Source organism: Vipera ursinii (genome assembly GCF_947247035.1).
Source record: "Vipera ursinii genome assembly, chromosome: 10".
In the NCBI taxonomy this organism is placed as follows: Eukaryota; Metazoa; Chordata; class Lepidosauria; order Squamata; family Viperidae; genus Vipera; species Vipera ursinii.
Genome location: NC_139520.1, coordinates 21,618,846 through 21,643,986, shown reverse-complemented (window position 1 = coordinate 21,643,986; position 25,141 = coordinate 21,618,846). Strand labels below are relative to the sequence as shown.

General features: G+C 42.6%; 1 protein-coding gene across 3 annotated transcripts in view; it reads right to left on the bottom strand.

The window, feature by feature from the left end:
- Window positions 1–19,384, bottom strand: part of BANP (BTG3 associated nuclear protein) — an 82,998-nt gene extending 63,614 nt beyond the window's left edge. For 2 of the 3 annotated variants that reach the window (XM_083370213.1, XM_083370214.1), the window contains exons 1-4: window positions 19,314–19,384; window positions 9,635–9,763; window positions 8,765–8,859; window positions 6,760–6,959 (exon numbers count right to left, since the gene is read on the bottom strand). In XM_083370213.1, the coding sequence (XP_083226339.1) occupies window positions 6,760–6,959; window positions 8,765–8,859; window positions 9,635–9,704 (365 nt within the window). In that variant the 5' untranslated portion in view covers window positions 9,705–9,763; window positions 19,314–19,384. Of the gene's footprint in view, window positions 1–6,759; window positions 7,175–8,764; window positions 8,860–9,634; window positions 9,764–19,313 lie in introns of those variants that run through there. The other variant, XM_083370215.1, reaches the window with a different exon arrangement.
- Window positions 19,385–25,141: the final 5,757 nt, after the last annotated feature.

Below are 25,141 nucleotides of genomic sequence, written 5' to 3'. Positions count from 1 at the left end.
GGGTCACAACCGGGTATATACATTTTTTTCTTCCACCAAGTTCAACTGTGGCCAAGTTCCCCCTTCCTGAGCAAGTCATTGCAATACAGGATGGCTGAGGAGGATGCAACCCACGTTCATAGGTCTCTTTGCAAACTGTACTGTGAAGAATGTACCCCAGCCTCTGTCCAATATAAAAAAGAACATTTGAACGTTTTCAAATATTCAAAGGATAGTTGCACATTGTCTACATACAGCAGAATGTTAACATTTGTTTGCTAAACGGAAAGATGCAAATAGTTAAGCGGGTTAAAGAGAATTAGTATTTGTCCTGCCTCTCATCAGAAGGGAAAATCTTAATCTGATGGATGAGGATGTAGTAACCTTGATGCTTTGTTTGCAGGGTCAACAGACTGCAGAAAGTGTGGAATCTTCTTACCACCGTGTTTCCATTTTTAAAAATCCACCAAGTATTGGAAAATCAGTTTGAACTACTGAGGCTCAGCCAACCCACACTATCTGTGACCCAGGATAAAAAAGGTGATCACGCTCGAGACAAGAGACATTTTTCATTCTCCCACTGAAAAATACAAAAACTTCTGTTGACTCTGAGATACTAATCGCACATACTTTTAGAATTAGTTATATTCCTATGTTTAAACATGGGGAAGAATTCAAAATAAATCATCGTTTTTTAAAATGATTATTTTAATAAAATGATTATTTAAACCCTGAGCAAAGTTATTAATTTCTTAGGGCTTTGGGGATTCCAGTATATTTTTTTAGGTATTCATATCTTGGCCTCTCGTTTATTTTTCACCAATAGATTCCTTCCAGAGGTGATTTTAACCAGGAAAGTGTGTCTATGACTCATCTCCACCACCACTAGCTTCCCGTTTTTCTTAGCCAATGACCTGGGGGGGAATAAAGAGGGGAGGATTTCTGCCCCCTTCTCAAATGAACTGCTCTCCTCTTCCTTGAAATCATATTAAAAGCTCCGAGGAAGGAGAAGGGCAGGAACAACCAAACAGACATACGTTCAGGGGAAATCAGCTGACATCTCACCTGCTCCAAGGTAAATGTTCAAAAACACCGGGCAGATGAGCGTTATGGAAAAGCACAGCATGGAAAAACTGAGACCGGCACGCTGGCTCTACCAGGGTCTCAGATCAATGGATTATTTATAGAAATACTCCACCGGGTGAAAGAGGCAAAGGAGGGGCAGCATCTGGTTTCCAATGAACCTTTGTTCCCAGTCGTGTAAATATAATCTTATGTGACTTCGCATGAAGAATGTTAACAGATGCCTTTTGCTGAAGATGATGGACAATTCTAGTTATGTCTTAACTGGAGGTTGTGTTTTGCATTTTCTTATTTTATTAATTGTCCTTCACCGTTCGGTCACCCCACCTCTATGTTGTACTTCCCCACCCACCAATCACTGCACTCCGCAACTATTCCAGCCACACACACACACACAAATATATACAGCTTACAAATCTTCCTTTGCGCTCTGTCATTTTGAGGAGAGCTTTGGGGACTCCAAAGTGGGCCGGGGTTCAAATCCTTCACAACATACAAGAGTTGGCTAGCAAGTAATCTCACCTCCCCTTCGCCATTCTGAAATTTAGCCAGCTTCTCTCATGTCACTGGCTCATACTGGACAGATGAGGATAAGAGGAGTCTGGAGAGATTTTTTGCAATTAGCAAACTTGAAGCCCTTCAATTAACATTGGTCTGAAGCCAGAGATCAGCAGCAAACCACATGGACATTTGGCTGATTGGCCTGTTCCAAAACAATTCTTTGTTGGGAATGACGCCCGACCACCTTTGGCATGTTGAGTTCAACTTAATGCCTTAATCTCTCCCAAATGAACTCAGTGGAATCCAGGACTCAGTCGACTTTTTAATGCTGAATTTCTTTAAAACACACATGCCTTTATACTACAGACAGGGATCTTCTTCAGCCAAATATTTTGAATAAAGGACAGATGTTGTGTATTCAAGATCATCTGGAAAGCCTCATTAGCAATCATATTTATGTAGCATTGGCAATGCCTCATTAACAACTACATATACATGCACCTCAATTCTTTCCAGGTACAAACTCTCTATACTGTAGCTTTTGTTTCTTTAAAGCACCACGGTCTGTGTCAGTTAACCTTACTTATGAGTACATTACAAAAGTTAGCACCCCAAAGTTGGGATTGTCAACCTGATTTCCCTAACTTGTGCAACCCTTTCAGTTCTCAGCATCAAAGAGTCAGCTTTATATATAATACTTTTCTGCCCTCTTCTGTCTACTATAAACCAAACATGGGAAATGAAGTCTAATTGCCTTTTGAAAAAAGCACCTTTGGGATGCTCATAAGAACGTTTTAAACTTTAAAAAGGAAAACTAAATGACTATAGGTCTGCTGGGGTGCATTGCACAGAACTGACAATGAGAAAGGATTGAATAAATGAACTCCACGGGGGGGGGGGAGAGAGAGAGGAGAGAGAAGAGAGAAAGAGAGGGAGGGAGGGAGGGAGGGAGAGAGGGGGGGAGGGAGGGAGAGAGGGGGGGAGGGAGGGAGAGAGAGAGGAGGGGGGTAGGTTTATGTTTAAGGTTACGGCATCACAATCTTTTTGATTCATGGAAAGTAGATTCTGAATGACTGGAATGGAATGGAATCCATTCTAACTACCAAAATATTGTCTTGTTTCTTGCTTCTGGGCCCCAAAAGCATTCCAGCTGGCATGTCAGAGACCGACAGCAGAATATCTCCCATTAATCAAAATCCAACACACCCAATCTACAAATCATCAGAACAAGTTACACTTCGTATCACCCAGCTACACTTAGGAAACTCACACAGACCGCGCTTTGGAGGGCCGCAGATTGTCACTACACATCTTTGATGGGTGACTGCCTAAGTAAGCACTGACTAGATAAAGTCTGTAAGTGACTCTCAGGGACACTTGGCTGAACACACATAAGTTATTAACGTCTTTTCATGGCAACGGATGGAACAAGTTTGCCTTATGGGCAGATAAAATCTGAGCAGGAAAGGATGTGCAACTTCCAAACAATTCTCTTAGTCAAACAGTCAAGTCTACAGCTCTGATGGGCACACAGAGATATTTTTAGACTCAATGTCACATTTCAAAATAGAGAAAGCTCCATGTGGCAGGAGAACCCAATGCAAGCTCAAGCTTCAAAAATTGGTATTGCGGGAAGTGTATTTTAATACCTAGGAAACTGCAGGCAAGTGCAAATGCTCTTTCAGGTTGACTAATGAAACTTAAGACTCCCTGATAGCTCTGCTGGTCTTGTTAAATGCAATTCTGGAGCTCTGCTCTCACCTAGATCAGGAAACTTTGAAACTTAGCAACTTTAAGAACTGTGGATTTCAACCCCCAGAATTCTAAAAAAACTAGCACACTCGAGTTGAAGTCCACAAGTCTTAAAGTTGCCACGTTTGGAGGCCTCTGATCTAGATGGTAGTAGGTAGGAAAGGAAGACTTCTGGAGATACAGGATGGTATTCTAAACTTCCGTACTAGGAAAAAATTCCTCTCAAAACTCCAATGTGATGTTCTAAATTTGTCAGTGAATGAGGACCTTTTATTAGGCAAAATCCAGCTGATAAGCAAGCAATTAACTCATCTTTCTAATATATTCCTCCTTTCGTGCCCTCTCGTTTATAAAGGTCAGGGGTGATATTAAAAATCAGATTGGATGCCAACTTCAGCACAGAAATCTGGACTTCTGGTTTTGTTGCCAAAATAGTGTAGAATCCCAATGGTTAGTCCTCTTCTAAATATGAAAGATGTAAAACTGAAACAATTCCAATTAGGATAAATGTGGCGTGAATTAAACATTTGTAGAGGCAATTATCTCACGGCTCTAGACTCACCCAAGGAAGCAATATTTTTTCTTGTTTGTCATCCGTTTACAGATTACCAGCAAACTGATAAAATCAGTCAGAAGAGATGATGGAGGGCAAGAAGTGATGTGTCTAACGAACATCTGCCTAGGGACTGCGTTGGTGGGCCATTTTGGTGAAAGGTTGCTTAGGAAAGTCAAATCTATCAAGCAGAGAAGCCTGACTTCACCATTCTTGCACCGTGGCCCAAAAACCTGGACCAGAATTCCCAGATCATTAGTCTGGATGCCACAATGCATTTTCTAACCCACTGTGATGGCTACGTCTGATGTCATGCTGAAGTGAAAAGTCCACATTCTTGCCAGTTTCCATGCTGGAAGAAACTTTCAGCATATTTTCTTGAAGAGTAAGATAACTTTAGAGCCAGACTCCTAAGAAATTAAAGACAACCACGGCCAGAAAAATTTATGGGGAGAACAGGCAGACTCAAGGAGGAGGAACAAAACCGAAATAAACGAGGCAGAGCTGAAAATTTAATGCGTATTTTTGAAAAAATAACCCTAAGCAGATATACTGTATATTGTTTAAGAGCAGCATTAACCCTTGCAAAGGCTGCCACAAGGGTTCGTCTTTAAGACGCTATAAAATTCTCGGCTGATTTTGCTGCAAAGTAACAAGGTTATTTTTGTTTTCATCTCACTGTATCAATTTAGCAGTACAAATAAATCCATCACATCTGTGCCTTTGAACTCACAAGGATGCAGACTTGACTAGCGAGACAGAGAGAATACTCGGGAGTGCAGGTTATTTTTAATCGTCTCTGCTTTTTACTTCAGCCTCACACTGTTTGCATTTTGTTTTTTTGGAGATAAGTTTCTTCCAGCTGTACACTTGTGACCTTATACCGGGGGTCTCCAAACGTGGCAACTTTAAGACTTGTGGACTTCAACTCCCAGAATTCTTCAGCTGGGGAATCCCCTACCAGCTGGGGAATTCTGGGAGTTGAAGTCCACAAGTCCAAAAGACCCCAGCCTTACAACATGCTTCTTCGTCCTCTTTTCCCCCCACAAATGGTGATGGGATCAGGCCACCCTCACTCCCTGTGCAAATGAACTAAGCGAGATGAATGAAAGGCAGACGTTTCTCTATCAAGGCTCTCCAAATGCTGTTTATAGTTACCATTGCAAACCTTTGACCTTAATGCACTGGTGTCTTTATATCCTACGAGATGAAAAATTCAGACATGTTGGAAAAGGGTTGGAAGCAGCTTTCACAGACCGGCCTAGTGACTTTGTGGCATGCCACATGGAAGAGAGCATGTCATATATTGACAAAAACAAATATCCAGGAATTTTTCAGCAGTCCAGCCACTTCCAGCTATTTCTCTGCTTTTATAAATGGCGATGATCAAGAAGTAATACCAAAAATAAAAAATGTATTGCCGTCATACTACAGACTGGGAAACCAAGCTGAAAAATTGGATGATGCTTTTGAGATGTGACTTCTGTCTATTTCTCTGCAGCAAAGTTGAGTTGCTATCTAAAAAGAATAACATCTTAGAAGATAAAATCCCTAATCAGTTTATTCACCACAAGGCAAAGCAATTTAGGACTGAATATAAATCTAAGGAAAGGTTTTTGAAAATATTTTTCTTCTTCTTCACCCCATCTTAGCATTGTTTTGATTTTACAGAGAATGTATTTCTATTTTCTCCTTTGGAAACTTTTATTTATAATAAACTCTTTGTTATTACACTAATGATAAATGATGAACCCATGAAATCACACAGCTGTTATTGGCAGTACAAAACCAGAGCAAGACTACACATCATTATTTATAATATATAGCTCATCACACAAAACTGTTCTATGCACCTAGGGGGAAAGCACTTTTCGCAAAAATATTTCCCTTGGTGAGACATAAACAGCTTCAGAATAACCATCAACACTTCATTAGGCAAAATTCAGCCCTGGGGCACAGACTAAATCCATCAAAGATGCAATCAACTCTAATTACTAAAATCTGTGATAACACTCACTGGACATATTTTGTTCAGTTTCTAATGAAGGTCTATATATCAAAACACATTTTCAGCAAACCTATCAAAGACAAAAGCAAGGTAGAGATTTAAACACACTCCCATAGAAGAGTTGGCATAAAAATAACCACTTTTAAAAAGTGTATCATTATGCTGATGTTGACATACCCTGCCATCTGCTTTCTATGAAGTTAAAGAGAAGGATTTTAGCTGGGTTTGGCTGTTTGGCTTTGGTTTCATATGTGTGCACCCAGCCACCTTTTCTACAAATCCATGGTTAAAACAAACCAAGATTTAGCACTCGAAGTGAACCTGCCTTAAAGGTTATCTAAAATAAGGAAACTGAAATTCCAAATATTTTGCTTTAAGAGAAACAAATCTCTCTCTATAGGAAACTGTCATGATTCCAGTTTAAAAAAAATCAGTGATTTCCAAAAGAGAGGGTAAGTCATATTCGACTATGAATATATTCACTTTTTCCAAGTTGTTGTTGTTATTGTCCATAAGCAACTCTTCATAAAAAAGAGGTACAGTGCTGACATGGGAAACCACTCCTGCACTGCTGCCAAGAAAACAAGGTGGAGGTATCCCTATAAAAGTGCCTCTTAGCCTGGGCGCTAAAGTTGTGCGGACTTCAACTCCTAGAATTCCTCAGCCATCCCCTTGGAGCAGCCAAGGTTGAGAAATGCTGTGCTATAATCATGGAGGTTGAGTTTGACCCAAGGGAGCCTTTACCAACATTTACAGAGCATCAGTAGTTAGAGCAGGGCTCTTCAAACTTGGCAACTTTAAGACTTGTGGACTTCCAACTTGCTTGACTGGGACAGATTGATCAGGAAACAGCAGGCGCACGCAATGACACCCGGAGACTTACCATCTCACTTTGTTGCATGTCTGGGTTGCCCCAAGCGGGGATCCTGCCACCATGGGCACCTGAATGGGGCTATGTTGCTTGTTCATGACAAGGTCCAGTTTCTCCTCCAGAGACTTGCAAGTTGCATCCAGGGCTAGCAGCTTGGCTTCGATGCTATCCAGTCGTAGGCATATCGTCTGGTTAATGGAGTACAGGAAGGACTGGGGAAGAAAAGCAGCAGAATGAGCTGGATGGGATGAGGAGGCCGTGCTTTGTGCATAGGCATCTGCCAAGGGCACCAAGCAACAGCAAAAGCACACGTATCCCCAGAGCCTGTCTGGGGTCAAAACAGTCCTTTGATGGACTAGCCAAGGGTTAAAGGGCTCTCCTGCATTCTGGGAAGAGAGTCTTTGAATCTGTGGTGGCCCCAAATCAAGAATCTGGTGGCATCCTTTCCAACAAACACATTCGATTCAAGGGAACGAAGCCCACATTGTTCCAGTTTGACTATTATTTCAGCTGTCATCCTGGAGCTATCTTCAATTCAAAGGATCATTACCTGCTCAAGGGTTTTGCCTTGGGTATTTCTGGAAACAAAGCTGAAAAGGAGGGATGTAAACTCGCTTTAAGTTCTAAAGCGTACCTAGGTGATTATGGGTCTATTTTTTTTATAAGCATTCCACTCAAAAAAACCATGAGATAATTATATACAACAAAATATAGATTTTGCTTTGATTTGAACCTGGATGGGACTGGGCTTCTTTTAAAATACTTCTTGCGCACACCCTGGTGGACATGATTAAAATAAACTGAGTTCAAATTACCTACAAACTCTGAAGATGAAACACACAACTCTAGAAAACATCTAACTGTATTTTAGACTGTTTTTCATTATAAGTCAGCAATCTCTGAACTTAAACCGAAAGTTTTTCTAATCTTCTCAGTGGAAATTCTGCAGAATAGTGAAGATTCGTGTTAAGCATATTGCTCAGTTACATAAATGTGCAATAAATACATTTTATTTATCCTTTTTTAATTAAAAAGCTGTCAACGCAGCCATAAGCTTCATTGTTTGATACAATCAAAATTTATTTAGAGTATATATATGGAAGATCTTAGTAATTCTCACAGAGAGTAAGGGACAATACAGTTATTAACTGTGAATCTTCTCTGATTCGTGGAAAAATATTTTCCACTATTCAGTCAGGGGTTTTCCCTAATTATGCTAACATGATTTCCGCCCCCACCCCCCCACCTATATATTCTTGCATCTGATATACACTGGTAACTTGAAGATGGATTCCTGTGTCTTACAGTGATAATATGTGCCAAACGTATTCCTTAACTTATAGGAACTATAATAGTAAGTTGTGCCGGTCACTAAGCAGGTTATCAGGTGACAGAATTTTATGACTTTTTTGCAGTGGTCATTAAGCAAAACACCCATTGTTAAGCAAACCTGCAGTCACTAAGAACACACTGGTCGTTAAGCGAACCCCCTGTCCACAATGGCCATTTTTTGCCAGAAATCAGCAAAATGCTGGTTTGCAGCAAAAAAAAGTCATAAATCACCGTCACATGATCAGGGGAGACAGCAAATGCTGGTTGGTTGCTAAGGGCCCCAAATAGGAGCGTACGACCACAGGGGGGACTCGGCCATCGGAACTTTGAATCTGGGTTGTGAGTACCTTTTCTGAGGTTCGTCGTAACTTCAAACTGGTCGTACGTCGAGGACTCCCTGTACTAGGGAAGAAGCCTCAGACCTTTCCATGATAAAGGCTATCTCAGATCTTCAGGACCTTTGGCCAACTCCAAACGTGGCCTCCAAATGTGTTGGCCTCAAGGACACGCAGTGGCCCCTGTGGTTCAAATCACCTTAAACGGCCATAAAACATGCCTATATCTATCCATCATTAGCTGCATTGTGTGAGCAAGCATGTATTTTATTTATTTTTTATTTTATTTTATTAATATTTATATACCGCCCTTCTCCCGAAGGACTCAGGGCGGTGTACATGGCTACAACCTTAATTGACGGGTCCTGACAATTGATTTCTATCCGCTGCCGTTTCACAGGGGGGTCTACGTCTTCGTCGGTCACTTCATGGTTTTCCAAGACAACTGCAAGCCCAAAAAACAGAAACAAGCAAACCATTTTCAGTAGCTCCATCAAAGGCCCTTGGTTATGGAATTAAAAGGAAAAGCAACACACTGGATGGGAAGAAGCGTCCCAGAAGCTCTGGGAAGTGCTGGAAAATTCTCCCAAAATTTGTTTTCACAGCCAGCTTTACCTGTTAGTTACAGCAGTTTTTCCCAACTTGGCCACTTAAAGAGATGTGGACTTCAACTCCTAGAATTCCCCAGCTAGCCCTGCTGGCTGGGGAATTCTGGGGGTTGAAGTCCACATCTCTTAAAGCGGCCAAAGTTGAGAAATACTGACTAGATTTCAGCAGTGGATCAGCAGCCAGATGTTTGAGACTTTAATTTCCTTGACAGCCCATCCACCATAGACAAAGAAGAGCTGGGATTATGAGAATTGGCCCAAAACATCTGGGGGGAATTTAGTTTGGAGAGCGCTTCCTTAAATAGGTTTGATCGATGGGGCCGTCCTCTTTGTTTACAGTAACTCATCCGCGTGCTCCCCTCTACTCCTAGTATAAAGGCCATTGCTATAGGGTCCATTGCCTTGTTTACTGTCTTAAAACAAAGTTAGAACAAAATACCAGATTTTCAGGACAGGTGGAAAATTAGAGACAGTGAAGAAACCTAATTGTGAGGTTGCCACACTGTTGTTTTACTCAGCCTCAGGAAGAAAGAACTTTTGCTACATCTTTAATGTTCTATGCAACACATACCATGAAATACACAAATTGGGCGGCTGGGTTATTTAACATACCTGGATGATCTGGGTTCAAGTCCTCCACAGCTATTTGAACTACATCCGCTAAATCCTGTTCTGTCATCATTCAGAAACAGGGCGTAGGGCTGAACTGAAGGAGATCCGTCAGTTCATACAAATCTGATTCTGCAAAACATCAAAAATGGTGGTCTCATGAGGACTACCCTATTCACGACCTGTCAACCAGCACATAGGAGCTTTTTGACAAAAGGAGCATACAAACGAGCATTTTTTACAAAAAGAAATGCCCATTTGATCTTCAAAGCATAGGGGGATTTTGTTTTCCTGATTGCTTTGCACACAATAACAGGGACGGGCAGACAACAGCCCTTAGCAATTGCAGTCTGCAGCTCAGACTGACTAGATCAGGGGTCTTCAAACTTGGCCCTTTTATGACTTGTGGACTTCAACTCCCAGAATTCCCCAGCCAGGCACGCATGCCTAGCTGAGGAATTCTGGGAGTTGAAGTCCACAAGTCATAAAAGGGCCACGTTTGAAGACCCCTGGGCTAGATGCTAACCTGAAAATGCCCCAGTTCCACGCATACATATGCAATGCAGGAAGAGATAATGTTTCTCCGTCAATTTGTTGTGAGTGCTGACTCCAAAGCACATCATCGTGACACTAAATACCACTGTACAACTGCAGTCACCTTCGAAGACAGTCCTAAGAGATGAACAAACAAGAGCTGATTTCCTCCAATGCCTGCTCTTTAAATGATCAGCGCATTAAAGAAATCTCAATCGTCGTTTTAGTATAAAAGTGTAAATCTATGTATGCCCAGGCAGCAGTTAATTTTGACAAAATCCAATAGTTCCAGGACTGAAATCAGTTTAAGTTACAGTTTCAAAAAAGCAAACTTGTTCTTCTGTTTTAGAAGTATTTATTACTGGTGCAACATAGCATATCTAAATCAATGTATCCAATATTTGGTTTGTTATTGTTAGGATTGTTTTAGTCCAGATTCTCCTGATGGTTCTGTGGTTTTAACTGTTTGTGTGTGTGGAATCTGCCAGAGTCTGTATACTGCAGCACTGGGGGCATTTCTAGAGGGTTTAGATATTGTTTTTTCTCTCCTGAGCACTGCTATCTCCTGGGCTATATTGTATGACTTACTCCAGATTCTGACACTTAGCAGAAAGCAAATTTAGGTGAGGATGATGGGATTCAACCTATCTAGAAGACGGAGCGCTGGAGAAAGCTGTTCAAGATGAACCAGAATGGAGAAGAGATGGCAGCGACTGCACCCATATTACACAATTACCCAATGCCCTGGACTTTCCTCTGTTTTTCTTTGAAGACGTTTCCCTTCTCATCCAAGGAGCTTCTTCAGTTCTGACTGGAGAAGCTTCCAGGATGGGAAGGGAAAGGTCTTCAAGGAAAAACAAAGAAAGCCCAGTTGTCTCTTGGGACAACCATGATCTGGATGACAGAGAAGCTCCATTCTCAGCTGGAGACCACTGTCATCACGTCTTTGGGAGAAAGCTTCTCAGGATTAAAATCAACGTGAGCATCCAGCTTGGGGTAATGTTGAGACTTTTCCTCATTGGATTAAGATCAATGCCGTCATGCTGAAGTGGTTTTAGCCGCCACTGATTTCATGAAAGTTAAGCACCCTAAAACAGACGGGGCTCAGCAGCGCTCACGCTGGATTGGATTATGTCTCCTCTCTTTAGCGCTTTAATTCATGCTTAAACCGCTTGTTTACTGTACTAACGAAAAAGTATTCATAGCAGAACAGATGAAGAAATCTATACGGACACGTTTATGAACTTATGCAGAACTACAGGATCTCTTTCTCAGCCCAAAATAAGACTCAAAGTGCATTCAGTTCGAACAAAACAAGTACAATTCAGCTCCTGCAATACTGAATTCCACTTTACACCCAAGTATTTTTAACAGTGTTCTTCTGGGATTCCTGTAAAGGACTGCTGCGAGTTTTATCAAGAGAAATTCCCAGATTCCCCAACTGATTTTAAAATACTGAAGCAAGTCACATCTAAATTTGTCCCAGATATGGGAAAGTGGAATGAGACAGAATCGGTGGGGAACACAACACAACAGACTGATTGGGGTTATTTTTTTCTTTTTTTTTCCTTTTCTTTTGTTAATACCTGGAGCAAAATACCATTGACGAGAAAAATCTGATTTGTCTCTGAAAGGCCAATGCCTAATGAAGCCAGCTGAAGCCAGCCATTTCTCCCTTCTTGTGGTCCAGTCGTGGGGTGCAGTTAGAACATGCAAGTGAAGAGTAACTGACAGGAACATCTATGGCAGGGGTCTCCAACTGTGGCAACTTTAAGACTTGTGGACTTCAACACCCAGAATCCCCCAGCCAGCATGGCAACTTTAAGACATGTGGACTCCCAGCATGTGCTGGGTAGAGAATTCTGGGAGTTGAAGTTCAGAAGTCTTAAAATTTGTCAAGGTTGGAGACCCCTGATTGCTTCGAGCTTCCCAGCCAGCCACGGCAACAGCTGTTCATGGGGGGGGGGGAGAGAGAAAAAACCCTTTCTAAATTCTTCCCAGTGAGGACACCGCAAGATATTGAATTATTTATTCAAGAAAATCTGCTGCCAAGAAAGATTCATTTGAAATTCGGATCACCGTGAAAGGATTAGGGCCGGGTTCGCGCTGGGGCCCGACTGATCTGGCAAAGGACTGAGGGCATGTGGTTGCCATTTCTCTCCTTTTGGCAAATTCACTTTGCCGTTTCTCAGAAGTCTTGGGCGAGGGCCAGCCCTCTCATAATAAAGCAGCTGTGCGCGGATTATGGTTTCATCATGTCACGAGCTGCAAATGCTGTTGGAAGCTCGGCTGAGCCTGAAGGAAAAGAATCTTTCGGTCCATAAATTAGGGAGGGGGACCGGCCAAATCAGTTGGGCCCCCCACACACACTTTTCATCTTGCTTTGCTCAAAAGGAAACCAGACTTGTGCACAGACTTTATTAACACAGGTAGCCTCGACCTTGCTTGCCACAATCGTTCAGTGAATCGCTGCAATTAAGTCAACAGCCCTGTCGGGAAGTGAATCTGCTTTCCCCACTGACTTTGCTTCTCAGAAGATCGCAGAAGGGACACGGCAACCTTCGTAAGAATGAGTCAGTTGCCAAGCGGCTGAATTTTGATCATGTGACCCGGGGGGGGTGGTGCTGCAATGGTTGCGTGAAAAACTCTCCTAAGTCACTTTTTTCAGCGCCATTGTAACTTTGAATGGTCCCTAAATGAACCGTCGAAAGTCAAGGATTGCCTGTACTACTTGATCTGTTTTCAAATTCAGGTACTATGTGGAGCTGGGTTTTTACCATGCCATTCTACAGATTAAAGAAGTGAGCATAAGGACAGATTTTTGCCCCACAATGACCAGTTTTTAGCATTAAATGTGACACACACACCCAAAAAATAAAACGATGGCCTTCCTAGGTGGATCAGGCCAAGAAATCAACTCCACAGGAAGGCTGGAACTATTTTATTGAGATTGGCTACAAGAATAAAATCCTGCAGACCTCATCGTGCTGCACCTCCTCCCCTTTCTTATAGTCTTGTGAATTAGGGAAGAGTCTGCCTGAACTGCTTCCAAATATTATCTATTTGTTGTGGACTTAAAATATGTTCCCTCCCCCCCTTCTCCCCCCTCCCCCCGCTGTCCTGGCAATGCATCCTGCATCTCTCCATCCAGGTCATTTTCCTTATTCTCTGCATAAAGTTTATTGCTGTTCACAATGTTCTGATTAATTCTGTACATCATGCTAAGCCATACTTTAATCACAGTAGGCTAAATAAATCAAACTGGGGAGATTCACAAACCCTGCTAAGTCATAAAACCATTGTTTAGAAATCACAGTCACGAGTTTATGCAACACACAAACGTAAATCCCATCTGGGCATGGTGCAATGGATGAATCCAGCTACCATGTCTATTCAACTAGGATCTGCTTCCAAAGAACTCACATTCCTATCTCTTTGCTGTAACACAGCCACGTTCAAGTATTTTTGAGTAGGAAAAAATACATCTCAAAAGCCTCATGGCTCTGGAAACTAAGTCGAGTTGGATCCAGTTGACGCTTGGATGGCTAACCTCTACGGAATCCCAGAACGCTACATTCAGAAACCCCAAACTCCCAGAATTAGGCAATGGCAAAATGTCACAGATGTGTCCATGAAATAAAAATCAACTCAAACGAACTTCGTATCATGAGAACCTTATTGTAGAATTTTTACTGGAATCCAGGAAAATCTGCTTAGTTCAATCTTTCCCATCTGGCAGGTGCCTTTTGAACCTTTTTGTAGAAACTTCAGAAGAACATTATTGTTTCTTGGTCCTTTATATGGGTTTCCTTATACCTAGAATGCAAGAACCAGACCCAAATAAAGGACCCACCTGGAACCTAGGTGCTAGAGCAGGTCTATCAGGAGTCTCTTTCAGGAAGCTCATAAACAGACCATCGATGCAATTGCTCCTCTTGTAAAGAAGCCTTCAGAAACTGCTAGCCTGCTGGGATCTAACCCAGGGGCCTCCAACCTTGGCAACTTTAAGACCACGCTGGCTGAGGAATTCTGGGAATTGAAGTTCACAAGTCTTAAGGTTGCCACGGTTGGAGACCCCTGATCTAAGCCATCGACTACTTCCCTTGTTGGATAACTGAAACTTCTCAAGAACTTGCTGGATGTGTTCAGGTTTTTCCCTGCCAACCTTCTTGCTCAATTATATCCTAATTCTAGTTGGCAAAAAGTTACTGGGTGATTATTAACATAAACTTTCTTCTGTTGTCTGCAGAAATTGATATGTGGGGATAGATTGATTATGGGGTTGATTCCACATAGTTTAGGACAGGCAAGAATCTTCTTAACTTTCCAATGCATGGATGGTTATCTGGACAACTTTTCCAATATGCCCACCCTGATCTGGGGCAACAAGCAAGGTAACTTTGGTGTATTGTGCAAAACAGAATGAAAACCAGATCTTCCTTTGCTAGTCAAGCATGCTTGGTCTGTTTATTAAATTACTAAAACTATTTAGGAAAAGCATTTCCTCCTTTTTCATGATAGGATTATTATGCCTTGCACATTTCGCTTCAGTTTGATAAGTATGTGGATTGTAAACAACTAGGTTTTTCTTCCTGAAAATGACAGCTTTGTTACAGATATTCGTATTCCCTCCATATGTTGCTTCAAAGTGACAAAAATGGCTGATGAAGATGATGATGAAGACGATAAACTATCAAGCTCTTTGGCTTTTATTTCAACAAAACCGTAAATTATTTCAGTTCCTTTTAGGTGTGTCCAAAAATGAACAACAAATGGACCAGAGCTTATTTGCAAGCCATCAATTATCCATTCCTTCCAGGTTTGTCAGTTCCCAAAACATAACCGAGTAACATAAATTAGAATAAACTGGAAAAAAACACCCACTGGCTTCAATGGAACCAAGTCTTAGGTCAAAGTTCTGAACCTAGTTTTAAAGCAATGGTCCAATCCTATGAAAACTGACACAAATTCTGCCACTGCTTTATGTCACCTCTTTGGCAGAACTGAAAGGATTGCTTACATTTTAACTTCAGGGAAGTTGTGGCAAAAGGACATCTTAATCTGTGTTAAAAAAAAAAAGGATTGGGGTAGAATTGTAAGTAAAAAAATTAGGTGGTTTCTAATGCACCTTCCGCAGAGCAGAGCCCTGGACGTGTTAAGTCCACAGTTCCCAGAATTTCCAGCCAGCGCAGGCTATTTAGGAGAAAAAGCCAGAAACGAAATCCGTTAAACAGAGGGCATAATAAATATGCTCATCTGTTGCTTTTGCAGGAAATACAGGAACGTTTAAAAGCCGTGTCTTCTCCCAAGTTCTTTTACGAGAAGGAGTAAAACCACAACTGGCAGGAAATCCAAAGTATCAGTTTATTGAGGATAAAGAACATTAATGTTTCTTCTATTTCTTCACAGCATAGATTCCTAAATCTTTGGTGGTGATAGCCTGGATTCCGAAATTATTTTCCATTCCCACATCGCTCTAATTTTTGTCTGAAAAGCCATCTCCTTTGAAGAACAGAACGGCCAAAAACTTCAGAAGATAATAAAATGGAACAACCTTCATTATCTTCATTCCAGAATTTTAGCATCATAATCCAGAGATCAGCCACCAAGACAGGAAAGCTGCTTTGGCTGCTCTAAAGTAAAAACGCAATGAAGTCGGACTAATTAGAAAGAGGCACCTGTCAGGATGCACAGCCTTTCCTGGTATTGAAAAAGAACATTTATTTAAGTGCATTAAATTATAGCTCTTTTGTTCACTGAAGTGTCTTCAGAAACGCATCTTGCATGTTTCTGACACCGCAGATATTTACTGCATTAAATAAATCTATAAATCCTTTTCCAGTAACAAACCCAGTGCAAACAGGAATTAGATAAATCTTAAGAATATAGTATCTTCCCGCCTCATTTGTATTATTTTGGGCAGCAAATGTTTAACCAACTCTTCCATCTGGGGTCTCAAATGTTTCTCTCGATTCCAGCAGCTCCCAAGGTTCATTTACAAACTCTGCGAGGCCAGTTCTAACTTTACCAACCTAAGCTTGGCTCCCCACTGGAGCTTTTAACCCTCCGATCTAAGTTGATTGATCCCATACTAATCCCCTTACATGTAATACTGATTAATAAGAGCTGCTTAATTAAAAAAAAAAACAGGGGCTCAAGGGGAGAATGTAAAGCTTGCTCTTCAATTCCCCCCTCAAATTCCCCCTCCAATCAGCAAATCAGAGTAAAGATGCTGACACGTCACAAAAGTCCTGCTCAGAATCTGCACAGCTACTTTGAGCAGTTCAGATCGGAGGGAGGGGGGGGGGAGAACGCTGGTGCCCAACTTGCCTGTAATTGTTTGCAACCCATTTCAAAAAATCCACTCATCAATTACAGTATACCTTTGTCCAACTGATTTTACATACATCCTTAAAACCAATTACGCAGCACAGCTCTGAGTTTAAATATTTATTGTGACCAACAGTTGCTTTCCAGCAATTCTCCTAAGAGAACAGAAAAAAAAATCCCCACAACCAAAGGGGATTTGGAAGCAGTTGCTCTTGTAATTAGTCAACTGGGATGCTGGTTTTGCAGTGCTATCAAGTCGAGGCACACACCAGCTGAAATTGCTGAAGGAGGGGCACCGCCTCCTGTTTCTCACTCTCCCCCCCCCCAGCATGTAATGATCCATTCTGGTGGCTGCTGCAGCCACTGCAAACTGCAAGCGCTTCATTTTTCCTGCATAAGTGAATGGATGCAGCAAGAAAGAAAAAGAGGGGGGAAAACAGACTGGAAAGACCAGCAAGAAGGAAATATCCTGACCTGCAGGAAAGGAATTCTACTTTGGCCTCTTTTCCAAAGGATCAGAGAAAGCTGCCTTGTAACTTTACAAGAATGGGTAGAGCACCACGTGTGCCCCCTTGAAGATATGTGTTTAATGAAAAAAATAGCAACAGAGGTAGTTTCTCAATCTGTTCCATATTTAGAGAGATTAGTGGATGATCCCATTTATGCCCAGAATTTCCAATGTTTTACCAGCTGACTTCCATTCAGTACGACTGCTCTGTGCAGCTGGTCCTTCTGAAAGACAGGCAGGTCATTTAGAGATCAGAGCCCCCCCCCCCAATAATTCAATTATCATCCCTGAATGTGCCATTTCCACTTTCCTCTGCTGCTTCTCTTCGCCTGCCTGAAGTTACCGTGAAAGTCCTTTTCATTTATGCAAACCTATGTATCATTCATATAATTATGCAGTGTTCCGTATAGCACAGCCACCTACAAAAACTTCCTGCCATTTTTTGCAAATGCAGCTTATGGAAAATGCCATTTAAAATGCTCAAATTTCATTCAGGCAATCCAAGCAATATAAGTAGTTACGCATTTAATTAAAAACAGCCACTCCTGTTTTGAAAAGATGTGTAGTTATATGGTATAGACTTCGGTGTGGCCAGAAATTAAATAAAACTAAAATAAATCGCTTGGATTAACAATCACACACTTAATTCAGAAAGCCAAGCCTAACTCCCAAAGAAGTAGGTATCTATTTAAATTCTTCTGACTTGATGGAAATTGATATTGTTCTGGATATGCAATGTATTTTTCATTGCAATTTTCTCTGAATTGTGTCGTATCGTTCCATGTGCTAGTAGTTCCAACGCACTCGCACATTTCTTGCACGCAATACATATGCAGTTGCTCAAGTTCAATCCTTTGATAAGATCTCATTTTGCTTCCACTAAAGCAGGTTGTACAACTTGTTTTCATTAGTTGTGTGCACTACTTCAAAGCATTCTGCTGTCCAGAGGGCTAAACTGATGGCCAAAGTACTTCTAAATGTTACTGATTTCACAGTGATATGAAAACATCAACGTATGTTATGTAAACACTCATATGAAGTGAAAGAACCATCACGTACACTCAAATGTAATGCCTGCTGCTTATTACAATCTTTGTTATAATAGTTCCTTTTACCTTAAACTAACTGCATACAATGTAAGTTTTCGAGGACTCCAGCCTATTATATATATGGTAATAAACGGTACACCGTGCTTTTAAACCACCCAAAGCTTCTTTGTTCAGTCTATACTGTTATGACGTGTTTTAAATCTCCAGCACTGCAACGGGACAGGAGCTCGTCCATATTTTCTTTAATTCCCTTTACAGTACTATTTTATTGTCCTGAATGCCCCTGCTCAGAGAATTGTCATACATGCACACAGTTCATTCACCCAAAGAACGTTTATTATTAAAGCAGGCTCCTATTTCACCAATTCGATTCACGTTTAAGATGCTGGAAGAATTCGGGTCCTTCAAGAAACAGTCAACTGAAAGGAAACTGGATCCTGCTTTGACCTCTGCAGGCACGCAGCCCTGTGCCAACCCTTCTCCACTGCCTTTCCCTCCTTTGCTCTTCCCGTTTTCTGTCCCGGTCTTTGCTAGACCAGCGTTTCCCAACCTTAGGAACTTGAAGATGCGTGGACTTCAACTCCCAGAATTCCCCAGCCAGCTATGCTGGCTGGGGAATTCTGGGAGTTGAAGTCCACGCATCTTCAAGTTCCTAAGGTTGGGAAACGCTGTGCTAGACAAACCACTGAGAGCGGCTGAGAGAGGGTGCGGCTACATGACCTCGAACGCCCCTTCGACCCTTAATTTCGGGCTCCAGTTCTAGCCCTTGCTAAGAAGACATATTTGGGGAGGGGGGCTCCGTAATCTCTCATCTACCCACCCGAGCACCAATCCCCGTGGGGGGGACTGCAACTCCCATCATGCCCAGCCAGGAAGCCGGAGCTTCTCCCCCACCCACCCACCCCGGCCGGCCGGGCGGGCTGGAATCCGAGCCCGGGTGCCGCCTTTGCGGCCGGAGGCCAGGGCTGCGCTTGCTGCGGACGATGGGAGTTGTAGTCCCCCGCCGGGCCTCCCGTCGAACGGCTCCGCGTCCGCGCAGGGCGGGGCGAAGGGGTGGCGCGGGGGGGGGAGAGGCAAAGTCTCAAGCCCCGCCCCTGCGCGCCCCGCCCCCGCCCCCTCCCGCGCGGCCCGGCGGGCTGGGCGCCGTGAGGCGGCCCGCGCGAGCTCTCCATGGTCGTGAGGGGCTGAGCCGGGGCCGTCCGGGCGCCGCGGCCGAGCAGCCGCAGCCGCAGCCGGGAACCCGCGAGAGAAGCGAGGTTACCGTTTGCCTTGCCGAATTCTCGTGGTGTTTGGCCGGGCGGCTGCGATAATGGCGTCCTTCCTCGCGAGAGATCCTCCGGAGTCGCCGCTGCGCAGGCGCGCTCGGCTAGCGCGTCCCCAGCCTTAAGACTCGAGATGGCGCGCAGGCGCGCTGCGCACGCTTCCCGCCCGGGAGCCGCCGGCGCGTCGAGAACCCACCCGGCAAGCAGGGCGGCCGGAACGGCCTCGAGACGAGCAGGAGGACTCGGAGTCCCAGAGGGCCTTGCGCGCGCGCGATCCCTCGCTCGCCCCGTGCATGCTGGGAGTTGTAGTACACCATTTGGGGGAGAAAAACCGGCGGGCTGCACGGAAGCGAAGGTTTCCGCTGCAGATCTTAATTTTGGTCGGGGTATCCTGTACCAAACCAATAACATGTGCACCTTCTCAGATAAACCAATATTTTTCAAACTTGGCATCTTGAAAAAGGGTGGACGCCAACTTCCAGAATTCCCCAGCCAGAATGCCCCCCCCTTCCAATTCAGCAAAGTTGGGACTAAAAGTGTTTCTGCTGTTTTGTACAATCGTACATGAGCGCATCTAATAATGCAGGCAGTCTGATGAACAATGTATTTTACAATGTATATAATTACCAGGAAGCAACAGAACAGAATTTGGAGCAGCTTAATTGGCAAAGATGGCACTTTGTTCTTTTAATATACATGCAGAGCACATCATGAGAAGAAATCGAAACGGTATTTAAACAGCTGGGAGAAATAACCAGCTCAGATTAGGTGATGATGCCCATGGATGGCTGTAAAGGAGGATAAGCCAAAGAAATAGAAATTAAAGTGGAAGAAGAGTTTGCAGAAGTCAAGCCTGTTGCACAATGTTTAAAGAATCAAGTTTTGGTCAACAAGCAACACAAACCCGATACAAATAATTGCAGGGCTATATCTTCCAGGCTCCAAAGTTCTCGGTTTCTAGCCAGGAAACAAAGATATCTGAATGTGACAATAAATGTCCTTATTGTTGGGACTATAATCTTGCCAGTTTTAATATGTAGCTCTAAGTGGTGGACCCTCAGAAAAATTGAAGGAAGAAAAACTGGAGGCTTGGAATTACACCTTGGAGCAGTAGAAAAACAAACCACCCAGTGCATGATCAAGATTGCTCATTGAAAGCACTAATGATGAAGCCGACATTTGATATTTTCAACCCTTCGTGCAAAGTCATCAATCACTGGAGAAGACTTGGATGCTTTGAAAATTCAAAGGCCAACAGAGAATATGGCTAGTCACCATATCTACCGTCTATCTACGTCACCATCACTGATGATACAAGGAGCGGTTTACATGGGCTCAAAGAAGTCATGACGGATAGTCCTACCAAAATTTTATCTTTCAGGCCACCGAAACTTCAATAAAAATGAACAGCCGTTCTATTCCTTGATCTCTCTTGGGCTCCCCTTAAATATCAGGGCAGGGCCTGCTAGTTCCTGCCTACCAGATTGACAGAGCCGATGTTTTGAAGCTTACGTTGTCCAGACTTGGTGTAATCAGTTTAGGGCCTTTTTTAGGCACATTCTAGCAAACTAGTCTATAGTTTATGGTAAAAATTAACTCTCTGTACATACACAGTTTCCAATAGTAGAACAAAGGTTGCCTCTCACAGTTTATAGAAGAGAGATGCAAGATCCCTAATGGGCTCTGGGGGTCGGTTCCTTATTCCTGGAGGTGGTGAGGATGACTTTCTTGTCCTTGAAGGTTAAGATCCTGCTAAAACCAGAGGAAGTAGCTACCTCTTGCCCCTTGGCGTCCCAGGGCGGCTTTGCTGAATGAGACCTATTTGCAAGTCAGCAGATCAGATATCACTAATCTCACAATTGTTTCCCCCATCATGGGTGATCTCTCCCCTTCCCCTCTTTATAGACTCAGTGTCCTTCATCTGTAAAATGCTTCTGTGAACAGGACACCAGAACAAATATTGCGGTGTTTTAAAAGAAGATTGTGCAAAAGAGGAAAAAAGAATTGCCCGTTCAGAGTATTCTTCGCAATCCCAAAATTCTTAGGAAGGAGGAAGGATGACTTGAAGGTGGGTACTTTCTCAGGGACAAAAAACAGCTCAGAGCATAAGGAGTGTCATCCTGCACCAGAACCTAAAATCAAAAGAGAATAGAGGGACAGGTTGAAATTTAACCTTTTTCGTTTTGGCAATCCCTTTGCCCCTGACAGGACATTGCCACTGTATCTGTCAATTTGAACGGGGAAAACATTTTTTATTTTCTTTTAAAAAAATGAATATATTTCTTACCAGTCTAAAAATAAGGAACTTGACCCATTGGAGCAAAAAGTTGAAAATTGCCTGGGGACAGTATCTGACACCCCGAAGATCCTGCAGTTTGATCAGCTGCACCCATAAAAACAGGTATGCTTCCTGTAAGTATCCAATTTTCTTATCCTTTTCAGGAAGATTGTAATTTAAACCGTTGGTGTTTGTGTGAATGGTATCAATAGATGTATGTTTCTGGTAGGAGAGAGCATTTTTATGAAATCAGGGCAGAAGCAATTGTTTTCATTTGCTTGTTTCCTTTTGCTATAATGAGACGTTTTATATTGTGACCAACATTTACAGTGAGCAATCGTTTTCGAAAGCAATTGGAGAATATTTTTTTGTGGGGGGGAGAAAGAAACAAAGGATTAAAAAATATTTCCCTTTTTGCCTGTTGCACTAGATTAAAATATTCTGCTTTCCGGTTTGGTGGATGGATTTAAGCCAGCCAATATTTTGCACATTCTAAACCAGGTGAAAAATCTCAGGTCAAGTGGTGACAAAATATCAAGGGGTGATTGAAAATATTATTTGTCTCTAAACCTGGGCAAAATCATATGGGATCTACCCCAAACTCAGCCTTTTCTCTTTTCAATGTATGCTTTCCTGCTACAAACCAGCATTACCTAACAAGCATCGCAGGGAACAGAGTTAAAAGACAGCAGCTAAGCAGTGCTATAACCAACCATGCCTTCGGGCAAAACGATGGTCTTTTATTTATTCTGGCTACTTTGGTACACCTGTGGTCACGCTGGCATATCAGTTTTGCTTTTCCACTCAATGGAAAATCCTTTGGACCTCTTAACGTATTAACCAAGTTTGTACAACAATTGCAAGGGGCCCCCTCAGCTTTAGAAACCGGAATTTCCAGTTAGATCAACAAACATTTTCAACAGAGGAAGATCAACTTGTCTGGGTTTCGAAATAAATACTGGTAGATCAGCTATGGATCATTGGAACAAACAGGATTTCATGAATAACACAGAATAACAGAGATGGAAGGGACCTTGGGGGTCTTTCTTCTAGTCCAACCCCCCCCCCCTGCTCAGGCAGGAGACCCAATAGCATTTCAGACAGGTGGCTGCCCTGTCTCTTCTCAAAAGCCCCCAAGATGACATAATTTTCAGATATAATTTATAAGACATAATTTTTCAGGTAAAAGCAGTTGTTCTGAACATTTTTTAAAAAATCCCATAAACTGCATTTAGCCAGTGCTATTGTTTAAAACCCCTTCATGGATTACTGCCTTGTCGTGGCGAAGGGGCTTGCGTAATTCAATGAAGGACTCACTGGAGAAGAGCCTAATGCTGGGAAAGATTGAGGGCAATAGAAGAAGGGGACGACAGAGAATGAGGTGGCTGGATGGAGTCACTGAAGCAGTAGGCGTGAGCTTAGATGGACTCCAGAAGATGGTAGAGGACAGGAAGGCCTGGAGGAACATTGTCCATAGGGTCGCAATGGGTCGGACACGACTTCGCAACTAACAACAACAACAATTGTTTAAAAGCTTCCTTTCAACCAAGCTCAACTTCTTGTAACTTTGTGAATTTGACGTAGTTTTCTTACTTAGCAAGAAAAGGGACGTTAACTTCTTTAAGGACATTTTTTCTGAGTAACTGATAGCTTTGTGTCCCATCAAGAGCCAAGAAGACCAGTTTCTATTTATCTTTGAGGCTGTTAGGAGTGTTCAAAATGTCACAGAAAAAGGACACAAACTTTGGAAAACTCAGTTTTTCATCTGATGCAAAAAAGGATGATCAGAAAGGCAGGAAAAATTGAAGCCAACTGCAAATAATCACATCCTGTGGTTTCTCAGCTTCTTGCTTAGCCCGTTGCAGTGACAGCCAGTTCTGGATTATTCAAATAACCATCATGAAGCTAAGCAGGCTTGGCACAAAGAGATCCAAGTTTCATAAACCCATTCCTGTATTCAAAATGCAGTATATAGCCAGAGGTACATGAGGGTGAAACATACTAGCATTTCATATTTTACTATCCCTGGGTTTTTTCCACCAGGACCGCAATCACTGCCAAACTTTTTTTAACATGAATGCAAATCCACAGGAAATTTTCAGTCAGTTTTTCTCATCTAGAACAACAGTATGACTCACACAAGTAACTGTGGACATGTTTTTCTCCCCTTTCTTGGCCTTCTCAAAGGATTCCTAAAACAGATTCCAAGAGTCATTTAAAAATATAAATGAATCCTTTGATTCCTTGCCCTACTGCAATTTCAACCAGGTTATTAGCAAAAAAAAGATGGGCTACTCCACTCCATTTCATAAATAATTCCAAGAGATCATCTCCTGATAGTATGGAATCATCTTGGCTGGGGAATTCTGGGAGTTGAAATCCATATATCTTAAGGTATGCTGGCTGGGGAATTCTGGAAATTGTGATCCAAGGTCAGAAAGGCTGTGCAAAGAGATTCCAGCTGAGTGTTTCTCGGCTTTGGCAACTTAAAGATGGGTGTACTTCAGCTAGGAATTCTGGGAGCTGAAGTCCACCCATCTTCAAATTGCCAACTTTGAGAACCATTGCCCTGGGCAATGGGATGCTCATGCAAAAATACGAAAGGAGTTAAGCCAGGGGTCCCCAAACCTGGCAAGTTTAAGACTTGTAGACTTCCAACATCCAGAATTCTCAGCCAGCCATGCTGGCTAGGGAATTCTGAGAGTTGAAGTGCACAAATCTTAAAAGTTATCAAGTTTGGAAACCCCTGAGTTAAGCGGTCAAACTTCTTCCTGCAGGAATCCTCATTTATTCATTATTTGGAGATTATACATTCCATTCAGATTCTCGAGGCTTAAACCTCCATGGAGAGTTTTCATAACAGGCTAAAATTTGAGAAGCAACCTCACCCAGATACCCTCTCTATAAAGCGGGCAGATCCAGCAGTGCCAAAGGACTGGAACGGGGTGGGGTGGATGTGTGCCCCTCTCTAAAGTCTGAAAAGGCACACGTTTGCGTGGTTACAGGATGCAGAAACCAAGAGCCATCCAGAATTGCCTTATTTGCCTTCTGTTTGGGGCAAATTGCCATGGAGGTTTTGCCAGCTCAGCCATGGAGAAAAAGCCCTTTTGCCAGTAGGGAGTGGTTTCAATTAACCTTTGCTGTGCCCATAACCTATTCTCTCTAGCCTTTGCTGTGCCCATAACCTATTCTCTCTAGCCTTATCTGTGCCCATAACCTATTCTCTCTAGCCTTTGCTGTGCCCATAACCTATTCTCTCTAGCCTTTGCTGTGCCCATAACCTATTCTCTCTAGCCTTTGCTGTGCCCATAACCTATTCTCTCTAGCCTTTGCTGTGCCCATAACCTATTCTCTCTAGCCTTACCGGGTGTTCCAAAGCCTTTGCACTTTAAAAAAACTGCCTTAAATTCTTCTCTTTTTTCCTCCTGTATTTCCACCTTCCAATCTAAGCATTTACTTGTCTTCACGTTACCCTGGAGCCTCAGCTGATTAGCAGTGGGAACCAGCTGAGCTTGTCCATCACACTAAGCTAAAAGCCATGGCTAGCAA